The 16811-nt window shown below is 49.1% G+C and overlaps 1 protein-coding gene across 1 annotated transcript in view; it reads left to right on the top strand.

The window, feature by feature from the left end:
* Positions 1-346: 346 nt before the first annotated feature.
* Positions 347-16811, top strand: part of GPR179 (G protein-coupled receptor 179) — a 55023-nt gene continuing 38558 nt past the window's right edge. The window contains exons 1-2 of the mRNA XM_056863849.1: positions 347-1407; positions 11153-11261. Coding sequence (XP_056719827.1) covers positions 533-1407; positions 11153-11261 — 984 coding nt within the window. The 5' untranslated portion in view covers positions 347-532. The remainder of the gene's footprint in view (positions 1408-11152; positions 11262-16811) is intronic.

Genomic DNA, 16811 nt, shown 5'->3' with positions numbered 1-16811 from the left:
ACGTGGGATTTCTCCTTCCCAAGCATTAGCAAGTGATGGAGCTCTACGCCTGTGTGTGTGCGTGTACGTATGTGTGTGTATGAATGTATGTGTGGATCTGCAGAGATTTAAAAGCCCAGGCGTATAATAGTAGTCGAAGAGGGGAGAGGCGGGGAGGGGGGGTGCAGTGCCGGCAGCTGCTCATATTCTGGTGACGTCTGCTCCATCATCAGCCAGGGAGGAAAGAAGCAAGAGAGAGAGAGAGAGAGACAGAACGAGGAACCGAGAGGGGCAGAGAGCGAAAGTCCTCCAAATTCTAAAAGAAGGCAGAGAACACTTCCCTTTGGGCGTGCCAATGCTATTTGGGGACCTTCCTTTCGGAGATGGACGGCCTCCTTCTCCTCTCCTCTTGGTTTTCCTCCTCCACCTCCTGAGGATCTCTTGATCCCCCACCAGATGCATCAGGACTTTCGCAGGAGGGCTTCCCCGTAGCTGGAAATGATCTCCGCCAGATGACTCTGGCTTTTTTTGGGGGGGAACCTTCTGCCGAGCCATGGAGATTGGTCTGTTGGGACTTCTTCTTTGGTGCTTCCATCTGGAACTCCTGTGGGCAGCCGGGATCTTTCAACATCCACGCTCAGCTCCGCCCAAGGCCAGGACACCCAAGGCGAAGGAATGGACTCCTTCCTCCTCATCTTCTCTGGCTTCGCCTTTCACCTGGGTGCCCACCCCGAACTTGGATAAGGCCGATCCTGAGGGATCAGAGGCAGCGGTGGCTTTCCTGTACTCTGGGGACGTGGTGCGCCTCTCACAAGCCAACTGTACTCAGAGATTTGAGGTGAGGGATGTGGGGAAGGCCTCTAGCCCTCCTCCGGCCTTGCGTTCCTCTTTGCGTGGCGCTACTGACACCCTGGCCCATGCCACCAATTTCCTCAACATGGTCTTCCAGACCAACGACATCCGTGAGTCTAGTGTGAACGAGGATGTGGACTGGTACCATGCTTTGGTCAGAAGTGTCATGGAAGGAGATCCCCAAGTATACCGAGCCATGCTGACCTTTGACCCACACCCGGTGTCTTCCAAGCCCCAGATGATGCTCCAGGCCACCAAGGAGAACAATGAGATACGACTCCAGGATCTCTCAGCCTCCGCAGAAAGCCTGAGGAACTTAACTTGGGAAAATGAGTGGTACAACTTCTTCCGGTTCCAGAAGGCCCCGAAACTCTACAAGCGAATCCTCAGCAATGATCTCAAGACGCTAGACACTCCCAAATGGAGCCGGGGAGATAGCTATGTGATGGATACAGACCACGTCAAGTGGTCACCACCTTTCCTGGAATGTGAAGATGGGAAATTCCTGCCCAACTGGATGGTCACGCTCTCTTCTTCCTTCTACGGCCTCAAGCCTGACCTGAAACCAGAATTCAAGTGAGTGGGGAAGGGAAACATGAGGGATGATACTGTGTAGGGAGACTGTGTGGATAAGTGGTTATTCCATGCCGTTTTTTAATCGCACTGCATATCCCTTTACCCTTAGCTGTAGGAGTTTATTACTAATATTTATATCCTACTGGACAGCCCACCAAGCTCGTCTAGAAGTTTACAATAATATTACAAAAAAAATATGTCCCAGAAGATAACAATAACAATGAAACTAACAATGATAAATTAGTAATGGTCTGCTGAGCATGTGCAGATAGTTTTTTTTTCCAGTGGCAAGATTTGTTTCAGTCCTTATATCCCTCCAACACTAGATATATGCTGCTCAAGATCAATTGATCAAGGAGCTTCTAAGGGATAAAAGGAAAGGAAAAGGAAAGGAAGGATAGTTTTTTCTTCACTGCTAAGTAACAACTGCTTAGCCCTCTTCACAAAAGAATGTTAGGTAAGCCACAGTTAATTTCTATAATACGGAGGTACTGGAAACCAGACCCGCCAGGGGCAAAGCCCATCTAGATGTCTGATCTGGAGGGCCCAATCCCAGCTTTCAGTGAACACATGCTCTAGCTAGGGTTGCCAAACTAGAGGGACCTGGCAACCCTAGCTCTAGCACTCTCCGTCTCAGTATGATTTCATATGTTCCCAGGTGAGCCCTGCTCAAGGTACCTTCTGGGACCTTTCCTTCACCCTTTACTGTTAGATTACTGCAGACGCTGGCCATGAAAGGAAGAGGAAGTCCTTTCCCAATGTCTCCTGCTTTAGCCCTGCCCCCTACAAAGTGGCCTGACCTGGATAGCCCAGGCTAGCTCGACCTCATGAGATCCCAGAAGCTAAGCAGGGTTGGCCCTGGTTAGTACTTGGATGGGAGACCACCAAGGAAGTCTACTACATGGAAGCAGGCCATGGCAAAACACCTCTGTTCACCTCTTACCTTGAAAACCCTATAGGGCTGTGACTTGACGGCACTTGGCACCCCCTACAAAGTACTATCCTAAGCAACCAGCTGAGCAGTTGACTGGAGGACTCCAGTATTCAAAGCTTATCTAACTGTTCACCTGGAGGTGACTCTTGTTCACCCCAGGAAACTTTACAAGCTGCTGTACAGTTCCATTAAATTTTACAAGCCTGTTCTATAAATCTGCAAGGTGCCCGACCCTGCTTAAAAGCCATGCCGCCTGGCCTAGAAAACCCTTTCCTCTAATCCCAAGCGTGGGCAAGTTAACGATGCTAAGAGAAGGGCAGCTCTGCACATCCCCGAAGTACGCTTTTCCTTTTAACGTTACGCTGTATGTTCTCAATCTGAGCCTTGAGAATTTTTTTAAAGGCTCTAGAGCAGGGGTGTCGAACTCAATTGTTACGAGGGGCCAGATATGACAGAAATGTCACTTGGTCGGGCCAGGCCTCGCCAACCCAGATTGAGAGTCGGGGGTGGCTGCCTCGGCTGGCTCGTGGGCTGGATAAGAGCTCTCAAGGGGCCAGATCAGGCCCACGGGCCTTAGGTTTGACACCACTGCTCTAGAGCTGAGACTAGTTGAGCCAGCGTTGTGTAGTGGTTAAGAGCGGTGGTTTGGAGAGGTGGACTCTGATCTGGAGAATGAGGTTTGATTCCCCACTCCTCCACTTCAGCGGCGGATGCTAATCTGATGAACTGGATTTGTTTCCCCACTCCTACACATGAAGCCAGATGGGTGACCTTGGGCTAGTCACAGCTCCTAGAGCTCTCTCAGCCCCAACTACCTCACACGGTTTCTGTTGTGGGCAGGGGAAGGTGATTGTAAGCCAGTTTGATTCTCCCTTAAGTGGTAGAGAAAGTCGGCATATCAAAGCCAACTCTTCTTCTTCTTGTTGACTGGGGAAGGGGTTGTTGAGAAGTGGTCTCCTTTGAGCGCCCAAAAAGCTATGCTGGGAGGGGGGTCATGGAACTTCTATGGACAAAATCCGTGTGAGACAGTAGCTGTAGTAAGGCAGGGGATTAAGTGAGACTGAGTGAAAAGAAGGTGCCTGGGTCCAACTCACTGGGCTGGATCAAATCAGCTTTTCTGTTGGTTGAAAAATAGAGGGGATCTCCTTTGACCATCCAAAAAGGCTATACTGAGGGGCCTCCAAAAAACCATTGGGTTTGAGGCCTGTGGAAAGGAGGGGAACTGGGTGAGACGGAGAAAGAAAGCTGGCTGGATCCAACCCATACTTCTGAAACATGAACACATTTCCTTTTAACTTTCATAGAGAGGGGATGCTATAGAATTTAAATGTCCACTATCATTTGTACGTATGTCAGAACATATCTATGTGGTGTAGAACCCCGAGAATCTTACTTTTTTCAAAGACACAGCTTTCCCCCTTATAAAACACTAATACAAGTGCAAGGTGCCTGGCTCAGGAGCGAAAGTCTGTGGGGGTTGAAAGGTTAGATCGTCTGTGCATTCCTGATCCAATCTGCAGCTGCGTGTACAATTTACCTTGTCCAAAGCAATAGTGACCCGAGATCTGCACATGTTTGACGGTGCCCTTAGTACAGGGGGGTTGAACTCATTTGTTCGGAGGGCCGGATATGACATAAAGGTCACTTGGTCGGGCCAGGCCATGTGTCTCCAGTCAAATAAACAGATAAATAATTAAGAGCTACATTCATTTCAACATTGGGGGTTGGGGTGGAGAGGCACCTCTCAGCATACTGCTCCCAAGGTAGTGAACGTTAGCAGGTTAATATATTGTTCCCAAAGAGGTAGTTGATTGGGCTGCAAACATTTGCAAAATGGTACAAAGGAGGGTCATTTGGTGGACAATTCAGACTTCTTGGGGACTGGACAGCGCCATTTCATGCTGAGAGTGTTCACAAACGAACCTGGGGCAGCTTTCCTGTGATCCTCCCTTTCTCTCCTGTATTTTTAGCCCACCCCCACCTGCCTATCTGCCTCCGTTGCCCCTGAACTCAACTCGGTGCTGCTTGCAGGCTCCCAAGTGCATGTGCATGTGCACTTGCACATGCACGTGCACTTGGGAACCTGCAAGCAGCGCCAAGCTGTGGTCAGAAGCAACGGAAGGGCAGCGGAGGCAGAAAGGCAGGCTGTCTTTCTGCCTCCGTCGCCCCTCAATGCAGGTCGGCGCTGGGCTGCCAAGTGCATGTGCCATGAGCAGGGGAGGGGGGAACAAGGGGTGGCTGCTTAACGGGGCTTAAAGGGCCAGATCTGGCCCGCGGGCCGCATGTTTAACACCCCTGCCTTAGTACTTATATTTAAGAGCTCCATTTTAAATGTTGACATTGTCGGGTAAACAGTTCTGAAGACAGACCATGTTTTTCTGTCTAGGACCGCCAGCTTAGCCTTGCAAATAAGTCCACGTAAGTTACGAGCCTAGAAACATCGGTAACAACCTGCCAGCCCACGCATAGCTGTAGGTGGCTGGTCTTATATAAAAGCAAAAAATATTGAAACAGGAAGCTTTGTATTTGTCATGAATTCACGAGGTGGCTTTATAGGTCAGCTGTGCTGTCTCAGAGGCAGGTAGACTGGGAAATCAAATTGGCCCTGGAAAAAGGCCTGCATCACTTCTGTGACACCACTTCCTGTCTGGCGTGGTAATCCTGAAGGGCTGCGATGGTCCTAAGGCAACAGCAGTTAGGACAAGCCAGGGGCAGCCCCCATGCTGTCATAGATGCTGCCTCCTCCTCATAAATATGTCAATCCAGGTGCAAGTGTTTGAACAGACAACGCCCACACCTGGGCCACCCTCCTTGTGTGGTGGCCACTGACCCACTCACACCTGGGCGGCTGTTTTCATGAGGAGGGAACAGCAGGCGGACGCTAATCTGGGGAACCAGCTTGGTTTCCCCATTCCTCATGAAGCCAGCTGGGTGACCTTGGGCTAGTCACAGCTCTCTTAGAGCTCTCTCAGCCCCACCTACCTCACAAGGTGTCCGTTGTGGGGAGGGGAAGGGAAGGGGGTTGTAAGCCAGTTTGATTCTCCTTAAAAGATAGAGAAAATCAGCATATAAAAACCACCTTTCTTCCTCTTCCTCATCCTCTTCTCTTCTTTCTCACGGGGAGGGCAGCTTGGGCAAGCTGTGGCCATCGCAACCATACCTAGACCACCCTCCTTGCAAGAAAGAATTAGTGCTAGCCATCTTTTTACAGAGCTGGACTACATCTCTGGCTAGCTTCCAAGGCACTGGCCCAGAGGGATGCCAACCTCCAGGTGGTGGCTCGGGATCTCCTGGGATTTCAACTGATCTCCAGGCGACAGAGATCAATTCACCTGGAGGAAATGGCTGCTCCGGAGGGTGGACTTTATGCCTTTGTACCCTGCGAAGGTTCCTCCCCTACCCAAACCCCACCCTCCCAAGGCTCTACCCCCAAAATCTTCAGGTATTTCCCAACCCAGAGCTGGCAACCCTGCTGGTCCACCAGGAATTGCCCTGGCCGTTTAAAGATCCAGTCCGCTCTGGCTCTTTGAGCCTCCATTGGGAATGTGAGATAACAACCAGCGGACCCATGCGGACTTTTGGGGCACCCCCATTTCTCCTTTGTATCCCCCTCCCTACCCTGTTTCCTCTTTCCCTCTCCATGGCAGCCCCCGTAGCTTCTCCCCTGTCTCCACTTCCTTTCCCCACTTCCACCCACAATCGCCAAATGGTCTGCAGGGGGTGATCATGCAGAGGAAGTGCCTGTGCATACACCACTTCCCCCGTGATCAGCGACACTGGTTTGGGGACATTGCTGCTCATGGGGAGAGAGGGTGCGCACGGGCACTTCCTCTGCATGTTTGCCTCATGCGGACCCCTCGGCGACCACATGGAGGCAGGGAGTGGAGTCAGCATGCCTGTGCCCGTTCTCCCTGTCCACCTGGTAAGTGTCCATGGGATCTGGACATCTGTAGGGCTTCTCTTACCCACCCACCAACATACCTTTATCTACCCCACCACCACCCCTGCCTTCAGCTTTCCCTCTTTCCTGCCCCCTAGCAACCTCCTACCTTTTTTCTCTGCCACCCACCTACTGATCTACTTTTTTCATGCCTCCGTCAGGGTCTCTTTCTTCTTTCCCGTTTCTTTTCCTCCTTCCCTTCTTGTATCTTTTTCAGTCCCCCTTCCACCTTTGGATGATAGAAACTAAGACTTGGCTCAGCTTGTTGTGGTTGCCTAGCTACACCCCCTCCACGGCCACCGAGATCTCAGAATGTAGTTTCACGAGATCTCAGCAGGCATTCATCTCTTAAAGGTACAGACATTACTTTTATTATTTGGGGTTTCTCGAGCCACACACTAAGGCCCTGGTTCAGAATTAGACACAATGATAATAGCGACCTGCCTTATAGGATTGTTGTAAGAATTCCAACAAGACAATGTATGAAAATGCTTTGAAAACTTGAAAGGGCTATGTGAATGGTATGTATTATTCACCTGTGAGGCATCAAGTTGGTCACAAATGAATCATGAAAATTTGTGATGTATTCACTATCACAGAGGTTATGTGATGTAGTGGTTAAAGCAGGGGTGGGGAACCTTTTTTCTGCCAAGGGCCATTTGGATATTTAAAACATCATTCGTGGGACATACAAAATTATCAACTTAAAAATTAGCCGACCAAGCCCCAAGCAGGCAGCTGCCCCAGATGAGCCCCCCCCCCCGCACGGGCAAGCAGGCAGGCATCAAACCGGCGGCGCACTTGCCCATCTGGTGGCACAGGATGGTCTGTTTTACCAGCCGGGCGTAGCTGTCCAGCCGCACGCTGGAGTTGCTCCTGCTCTGCATGGTCGAGGCCGGATTCTACAGCCGGCCTTCACTCCCTTGGAACTGTTTGGGGGCGGGGCCTGGGAGGCAAAGTGTCACTGATGTCATCACCACCACCGTGACAGTCTACGAATCCTCAAAACTCTGTGGTAAATACTGTAGAGATTTGCTCAGTTCCTAGAGTATCAAGGGGAGGGATGTGATGTCCCTTCTGGGCCTTCTCCTGGGAGTAATGTCAAATCAGCAGCAGCAATCTCCCCACCCACCCCAATTTTCCTCTCAATGCTCAGTGGAGTGAGGACAGGCAATGTTGGATAGGTAGGGTTGCCAGGTCACTTGGATTGCCCGCCAATCCAGTGCCCTGCTTGGAAGCGGGGATCGCGTGCATGCATGGCCGCGCTGATGTGATCGCATCACTTCCGGTTTACATCCGGAAGCACCACATTGCATTGGGCCTTTTACCAGTGGTAAAAGGCCCGTTGCAAAGCGGCGCTTCTGGATGCAAACCGGGAGTGACACAATCGCGTCGGCACAGCCATGCACACAAAATCCCTGCCTCAGCTCCGCCCTAAAAACCTCTTGCTGGAGCCAAGGAGACACCTGGCAATCCTATGGATAGGGCAGGAGTTCCCCTGTCCTCAGCTGGAACCTGGCAACCCTACCCAAGGGGGAGGTGTCACAATTCAGGTTGCCAAACTCCAGGTGGCGGCTGGAGATCTCCTGGGATTACAACAGATCTCCAAGTGACACAGATCAGTTCACCTGGAGAAAATGGCCGCTTTAGAAGGTGGAGTCTATGGCATTATAGCTCACTGAAGTTTCTCCTCTCCCCAAACCCCACCTCCTGAGGCTCCACCCCCCAAAATCTCCAGGTATTTCCCAACCCAGAAATGGCAACCCTAGCCACAACAGAGAATGCTACGGGCAGCTTTTCATCTTACCTGTTTGCAGGACAGCAACTTCAGAAGGTCTGCCTGTTGCAAGCCACTGTCTTTTCTGCCAAGGGCAGCTTTTCTGGAGAGGTGGCAAAAAAAAATATCCATAAAATTAAAAATTAAATTTAATGAATATGGATAAACCTCAGAAGAAGATTATGGACTTCTCCTGAGTGCGGGCTTTCTTTCCCCCTCCTCCATCAGCATTCTGGGAGCAAATATTGGCTCTCTGCTGATTTCTGGCTTCAAAAACAACCACCTGGGGCTGACTGCCCTTATTTACCCTTCTGGTAAACATTCGTGATTAGGGTTGCCAACCTCCAGGAACTAGCTGGAGATCTCCTGCTATTACAACTGATCTCCAGCTGATAGAGATTAGATCACCTGGAGAAAAATGGCCGCTTTGGCAATTGAACTCTATGGCATTGAAGTCCCTCCCCTCCCCAAACCCCACCCTCCTCTGGCTTCGCCCCCAAAATCTCCCGCCAGTTGAGAAGAGGGACCTGGCAACCCTATCCATGATGGACTTCCACACACAGGTCTATATTCTTTTGGTGAGAGACCTTTATGGGACCCTGGAATTCGGGTTGCCACCCTGCAGGTACTAGCTGGAGATCTCCTGCTATTGCAACTGATCTCCAGCCGATAGAGATCAGTTCACCTGGAGAAAATGGCCGTTTTGGCCATTGGACTCTACGGCATTGAAGCCCCTCTCCTCCCCAAGCCCCGCGCTCCTCAAGCTCCACCTCTTGCTATGAGCAAGAGATGGTTTGTTTCATTTAAGCGCGGGAGAGGATGCAAACATGGAAACCTTCCCAACATGCTGGCTGAGGAAGTATGATCAGGAAGAGCTATACCACAGTTGTGCTGTCGGGCCCTGAACCAGCACGATGCTGCAGCGCAGCTCTCTGAAAGGAAAGTGACATAAGCAGTAATAATAACAACAATTTGCCAGGATAATTATCGTTAATGATGATAATGATGATAGTAAGCCATTGTTAATTATTATTAATTATGCCTTCCTGGCATACAACCGTTAAAGCCAAGGGAGCTCTTTCGGGGAAAGGGTGACAGCTTTCATGGCGGGGGGGTGGGGTGCATAGGAAGCAGCTTTCCTTTTCCCTGTGGAAAATTGGTCACAATAACATGCGTGGAATAATGTATTTCCCCCTGCCCCACATCTCAGCAAACCTAGTAAGAGCACAAAAGGATCTCAAGGCAGCATAGATGGTTCTCTCTAGGGTTGCCAGGTTCTTCCCAGCCACCGGCAGGGGATTGGAGTAGGGTGGCCAGATCATGGTTGGGAAACTCCTGGAGATTTGGGGATGGAGCCTGAGGAGGACAGGGACTCCAATGGGGTACAATGCCCTAGAGCCCCCCCTCCAAAGCAGCCATTTCCCCCAAGGGAATTGATTTCTGTAGTTTAGAGACGAGCTGTAATTCCGGGTGATCCCCAGGTCCCACCTGGAGGCTGGCATCCCTAGTTCCCAACCTCTAAGAGGTGGCTGGAGATCTCCCGCTATTACAGCTGATCTCCAGGCAACAGAGAACAGTTCCCCTGGAGAAAATGGCTGCTGTGCAATGTGGACTCTATGGCATTAGACCCCACTCCCCAAAGTCCCTCCCCTCCCCAAACAACATCTTCCCCCAGGCTCCACCTCCAAAATCTCCAGGTATTTCCCAGGTAGACTTCCAGGTAGACCTAACGCTCTGCCATCTTTTAGCCATTGGGAAATGGTTGGGAAAGAGTGGTATGGTGCTTGAAAGAGAGATAAGCAGAGTGAGTGAGTGTAATACACAGAGGCTGACAGAAAGAGCTGCAAAGTCCCTCCCTGATTCACATTTCACGTCAGCCATTAACTCACTGGGTGGCCTGAGGCAATCTGCTATTCTCTCACCCATCTCTCTTAATCAGTGAGGCTTAGAAATCTAAGCAAGGGTGAGAACATTGCTCTTTTAAAAAAAAACAGCTGAGATTCTCAGCAAATCCATAAGTGCTCATATGTTGAAGATACTCTGCTGGGTTTTGCACGTGCAAATTAACCTCTGGAGAAAGAAGACTGCAGCGGCAACTTCCATTATCAGAAGATAAAGGCACATTGCAATTTTTCTAATCACGGAAGTGGACTCGGCAGCGTTCGAAGCACCTCTGTGCCAGATGTTACACTGCTCACTTGAGTCGGCTGTTCTTCTGGGTATTTGTGCATACCAGCAGGCCACAGTAACATATCAGTTCTTAGGTTCGACCTACATGGCCCATTTGGACACAAAGTGGATTGGGGTTTCTTCGACCAGACTTGCATTTCCCACAGCCAGATAACAGCTGTGGGAATAAGGTTGCCAACCTCCAGGTGGTTATTGCTCTGTTCCATATGGAAAAATACCGAAATAATGAACAAAATTTACAACTAAACCTTGCTTGCTTTTACGGGATGTTGTATATACTTCATACAAACTTACAATCATATGGCTTATCTCATACACAGAGATAAGCCATATGACTGTAGGTTTGTATGAAGTATATACAACATCCCGTAAAAGCAAACAAGGTTTAGTTGTAAATTTTGTTCATTATTTCGGTATTTTTCCATACGGAACACAGCAATAACTATATACCGATTAGCACTGGTTACCAAACCTCCAGGTGGTGGCTGGAGATCTCCTGCTATTGCAACTGATTTCTCCATTTCACCTGGAGAAGATGGCTGCTTTGGCAATTGGACTCTATGGCATTGAATTCCCTCTCCTCTCCAAACCCCACCCTCCTCAGGCCCCTCCCCAAAAACCTCCAGGAATTTCCCATCCCAGAGCTGGCAACCCTATGTGGGGAACTTATTACCCAAGTGCTGTGGGGCCCACAGTGCAGACAGGTCTTCTGTCTCTCCCTGTAATGTTTTCCCAGCCCCAAATAACAGCCTAGGGAAGGGGTTATTTGCCCCATTGAGGGGCTGCACACTCACAAAATGCTGAAATCAGGGTCTATGGTAGACTGGATTTTCAACAAGTTTCCCTCCCTCACCTCCATCCCCTCAACTACTTATGCTTAACCCCCTTGTGTTATCTGTTCCAGGGGGGTCGTGAGGATGGATGTTAAAATCCGGAACATTGATATAAACCAATGCACCGGTGGACAGGGCTGGTTTGCAAACACACACCAGTGCGATCTCAACAGCACAAAGGTAAGAAAGGAGCTATACCGCCGGGTAGCTTCCCACAATTCCTCTTCCCGCAGCGTCTATTAAACCTGTCTTAAAGCACCATTCGCTTGCCAGTTGCTGTACGTAGCGCTGGCGTTGTCTCTCAGAGGAGAAGACAGGGAAATGAGAAGCAGACAGAGCGACTTCTAACAAGGGTGAATGGGAATAAAGCAGCGCAGCCGGGGCAGCAGAAGTGAGAAGAGAGTCGGCTGCGATGCAATTTTGCACAGGGCGAAAATGCACGGTTGCTTTAGCCTCCTTTATTCCCTGTTTCAGCCAGGATTCAGCAAGGATCGAACACACATTCAGCGAAACGCATGCGTTCGATCCTGGCTAAATCCTGGCTGAAACAGGGAATAAAGGAGGCTAAAGCAACCGTGCGTTTTCACCCACAGTTAAACATGGGGCAGTTTTTCAGAACTCTTTAAAGGCTGCTTTTGGAAACTGACTTGGAAGGATACTTTTGGATCGCTGAATCTTATGTCTTGTTTGTGAACTTTAAAGCAATGACGTGCAAGCCATATGCCCATTCCGCTGGGCAGAATAGGCAGACCTTCGCTTTAAGAACATAAGGAGAGCCCTGTTGGATCAGACCAAGGCCCATCAAGTCCAGCAGTCTGTTCACACAGTGGCCAACCAGGCGCTTCTAGGAAGCCCCCAAACAAGACGACTGCAGCAGCAGCATCCTGCCTGTGTTCCACAGCACCCAAGATAATAGACATGCTCCTCTGATCCTGTAGAAAATCGGTATGCATCATGACTAGCATCCATGAATACCCCTTTCTGCAGTGAAAGCTTTGCTTTCTATCGACCTTTCTGTCGACAAGGGATGATCCTTGTGCTTGTGAATAGTGCAGCGAGAGCATGAAAGAGACCTTATCTTCCTGCCCACCTAATGCGCCAGTCCCGCCTCCGATGTGGTCACTGACAGACCAATGGTCTAAGTCATGTGTTCATGCTAGGAGTAAATAAGTAAGTGGACACAATCTGATGTACAGATTCCCATGTATTTCAACTTCCCACAGGACTGTGTTCCTTTTTAGTTTGGCTTTTGGCATCTTTATTTTTCTGCTCTGTGGTATTTGATATCTGTTTCTGTTCATCTTGTTTTGTTGTCGTCTTAATCTTTTTGACAATCAAAAGACTTCAATTGTATGTTGCCCTGGGCAGAGGGGTGTTTTTATGTGTGTGTTTTTGGAAAGGCAGCTGCAAACTAAAAAGAAATGAAAATAATTAAATGAATATGTTTACACAGTTCTAAAACACAACTATAGCAGACAACGTCAAGGGGGGGGGGAACAAATTAGCATGTGAATTTGAATCCTTGTGTGTGTTAAGTGCAGCCAAGTTGCTTCCGATTCATGGCAACCCTATGAATCAAGTGTCCTCCAAAACTTCCTATCTTTAACAGCCTTGCTCAGCCTTGCAAACTGAGAGCCGTGGCTTCGTTTATAGAGTCAATCCATCTCTTTTGTTGGGTCTTCCTCTTTTCCTGCTTACACTGTAGGAATTATGGCTCAGGGCCACACTTCATGTTCAGGACAGGTTTTTAAAGAGTTGGGTCCAGGTTTCCTGGACGTAACTCGGGTTCTCTGCAGCTACAAAGCAGCTGCAGGGGAACGGCTTTTAAGAAACAAAGGATATCCCAGTCTTGGAATGCTGCCCTGGGGAAAGATGTCCTGCCTTCTCCCCCTAGCAGTTTTCTCATGCTGCTACATGGAAGGCATTTGAAGAGCTTGGTTAAGGATGCCTGCCTCCAGGTGGGACCTGGGGATCCCCCGGAATTACAGCTCATCTCCAGACTACACAGATCAGTTCTCCTGGAGAAAATGGATGCTTTGTGGCTTGGTACCCCACTGAGGTCCCTCCCTAGGCTCCATCCCCAAATCTCCAGGAGTTTCCCAACCTGCATCTCGCAACTCTACCCCCACATCCCCGGCCAGTGGGGGTGGGGGAGTGCTGGCAACTATGTCAGAGTAATACATTTGTTCTCGGTGGTTTGGAGTGGTGGACTCTGATCTGGAGATTCCCACTCTGATTCCCCACTCCTCCACATGAGTGTCGGACGCTAATCTGGTGAACTGGATTTGTTTCCCCACTCCTACACATGAAGCTAGCTGGGTGACCTTGGTCTGGTCACAGCTCTCTCATCCCCACCTACCTCACAGGGTGTCTGTTGTGGGGAGGGGAAGGGAAGGTGATTGTAAGCCGGTTTGATTCTTCCTTAAGTGGTAGAGAAAGTCGGCATATAAAAACCAACTCTTCTTCTATTGAATGGGAAAAGAGGGTGCCCAAGTTGTAGTTTGCCTTGGGCAAGCAAAACCTTTGACTGGCCCTTATCTCAGTGGGCTATCAAAACCGTCCTCTGACCATAGTATGTTGGCCAGCCCGAGTCCCCATATGGGAGATTTTTACTAGTGACATGGGGAGGAGAGAACTGCACATAATTCTCAAAAGATTTATTCAGGAGTTAAGTGCCCTCGGCATTTTGAGCGAGAGCATTTTTGGCAAGGATAAAAATCTGTACAGTCTAATGCATTGTCATTTAAATCACCCTATTCGACTAACACTCCTCATTACATTAATTCATTACCAAACTTATAGAAAAAGATCACAGAAGTGTAGAATATCATGGGTGGGGGACAACACAGCCAGTCTCATGGTGATTTTAAAGGGTGACTTCTTGATGAAGCGCATGTAGTTTCCTATGAACTGATATAAAGAATGTTAGTTTAATGTGGTGTTTTAAATGCCAGTGGAATAGGTAGTGTCCCTGCCCCAAGGCTTGGGTTTCCAAGGCAAGAGACAAGTTCAAGAAGTGGTTTGCCATTGCCTGCCTCTGCCTCTCTCACAATGCTAGAACACATAGTCATGTGCTGAAGCTGGAGGGTGAGGGATTAAAAACTGATAAAAGGAAGTATTTCTTCACATAACGTATAGTTCAGTTGTGAAAGTCCCTGCCCCAGGATGTGGTGATGGCTGCCAACTTGGAATGCTTTAAGAGGGGAGTGGACATCTTCATGGAGGACAGGGTAACCCATGGCTATTAGTAAAAATGGATGCTAGTCAGGATGCATACCTATTCTCTCCAGGATCAGAGGAGCATGCCTAGTATGTTAGGTGCTGTGGAACACAGGCATGACAATGCTGCTGCAATCGTCTTGTTTGGGGGCTTCCTAGAGGCCCATGGTTGGCCACTGTGTGAACAGACTGCTGGACTTGATGGGCCTTGGTCTGATCCAGCAGGGCTTTTCTTATGTTCTTATGCATGGGCTGAGAGAGTTTGGAGAGAACTGTGACTGGCCCAAGGTCACCCAGCAGGCTTCATGTGGAGGAACTGGGAATCGAACCTGGCTCTCCAGTTGAGAGTCCCCCTGCTCTTAACCACTACACCACGCTGGCTCTTCCCGAGGTTTGTGTGTGTGTGAAATGCCTTCAAGTCGCAGCCGACTTATGGCGACCCCTTTTGGGGTTTTCATGGCCAGAGACTAACAGAGGTGGTTTGCCAGTGCCTTCCTCTGCACAGCAACCCTGGTATTCCTTGGTGGTCTCCCATCCAAATACTAACCAGGGCTGACCCTGCTTAGCTTCTGAGATCTGACGAGATCAGGCTAGCCTGGGCCATCCAGGTCAGGCTTCCCAAGGTTTATTGTTTGACAAACCTTTCTGAGAATCCTTGCTTATTTTGCTGTTCTGTGACATCCTTTGCCGCAACAGAAACAGCCCTTCTGGGCTCTCCCCCCCCCTTTTTATTGGCAGCCAGCATCCATGCTCTCCTTCCCCGCTCTCCTTCCTGGCATCCCTCCTGCGTCTCGTTTCTCCTTTGCTTCCAGCATCCGTGTATCGTTCCCCTCCCCTCTCTGCTGACCCATCTGCCTTCTTCAGCTGCTCTGTACCTTCCCAGCACAGCAGGGTTTTAATGTGCAAATCTGCATTTAAGCACCTTTTATTGAGTGTGTTTCATTATGGGCATCCGGCACAGCCTGTAATAGGCAGCGCCCGGTTAGTTTATTGCTCCCTGCTTTTGGAGATGGCTGTGCTTGATGCTACAAATCTGGTGCCCTCCAACAGAAACCACCAGGGGAGGTCCCCCAAGCACATAGGCCAGCAGGCTCAAGAAAGCAGGGATGAAGAAGCACAGTTTCTAAGCTCAGGGTGAAGTCAGCAGCCTTAGAATATTGGCATAAAGCATTGGTTTGCATTTTTGCATCTAGAGACCAAGCCCTATGGGGAAAGGTTGAAGGAGCTGTGTATGTTTAGCCTGAAGAGGAGGGGATATGATAACTATCTTCAAGTACTTGAAGAGCTGTCATATAGAAGATGGTGCTGAATTGTTTTCTGTTGCCCTAGGTCGGAGCAGAACCAACGTGTTGAAATTTTATGAAAAGAGTTTCCGTCTAGACATTAGGAAGAATTTTCTAACAGTTAGGGCGATTCCTCAGTGGAACAGGCTTCCTCAGGAGGTGATAAACTCTCCTTCCCTGGAGGTTTTTACGCAGAGTCTAGAAAGCCATCTGTCAGCAATGCTGATTCTATGACCTTAGGCAGATCATGAGAGGGAGGGCATCTTGGCCATCTTCTGGGCATGGAGTAGGGGTAAGGTTGCCAGGTTCCTCTTCACCATCGGTGGGAGGTTTTTGGGGCGTAGAATGAGGAGGGAGGGGTTTGGAAAGAGGGACTTCAATGCCATAGAGTCCAATGGCCAAAGCGGCCATTTTCTCCAGGTGAACTGATCTCTATCGGCTGAAGATCAGTTGTAATAGCAGGAGATCTCCAGCTAGTACCTGGAGGTTGGCAACCCTATTGGGGACTCTTCGATAAGATGCAAAGATTTTAAAAAGCCAGGGGCTCCTTCAATAGATGCGGGAATATTGTAGAACGACAGAATTTGATACTGGGCAGAGCATTCCATTTTGTTGTTTTTAAAAATTAAAACTTAGCTTTCTAGTTCTTGTGGCTAAAAATTTAGACCTGAAAACATATTGAAAATACCTCAGTTAATCTCTGAAGATGAAGCATAGTGTATCTGCAGGATTTCCTATAGTTGGGGGGGGGGCAAATCAGGGTTTTGTGCCCCTTCCCCATGAGTTGCAGCCACAGAATAAATTGTGCACAAGAAGCCTTTGTCTAATGTGCACGCTTTACCTTTCATGGTACAGAATTGTGGTTCTTTTTTAGCACAAGGCACATTCTGAAAACAGCAGACGCAACGTACTAGAGCTGAAACTAATGATTTAGACAAAATTGCCAGTGTTAGGAATTGCAGAGGTTCTGCCTCTGAAAGGAAACGTACATCAAGTTTGCACAAGCCTGGGGATCGTTTGCAAAAAGCCAAATCCCTAATTGCTCTAGAGAACAATGGTATTTACACAAAACATTAATTAGGTTAAAAGATCGGGAAGGAGTAAACAAACCTAAGCAAACTTCCGTTGGCAAACATTGCAGTATCCGCCCTCTTTGTATCAGCCCTCAATTAGACCTGAGCCCTTTACACGCATTACATCCACGCATAACAAGAGCCTCACAAATGCA

This window comes from Euleptes europaea, chromosome 18 (assembly GCF_029931775.1).
Source record: "Euleptes europaea isolate rEulEur1 chromosome 18, rEulEur1.hap1, whole genome shotgun sequence".
In the NCBI taxonomy this organism is placed as follows: domain Eukaryota; kingdom Metazoa; phylum Chordata; class Lepidosauria; order Squamata; family Sphaerodactylidae; genus Euleptes; species Euleptes europaea.
Note: the sequence above shows the minus strand (reverse complement) of the source record. Positions and strands in the feature narration are given on the sequence as shown.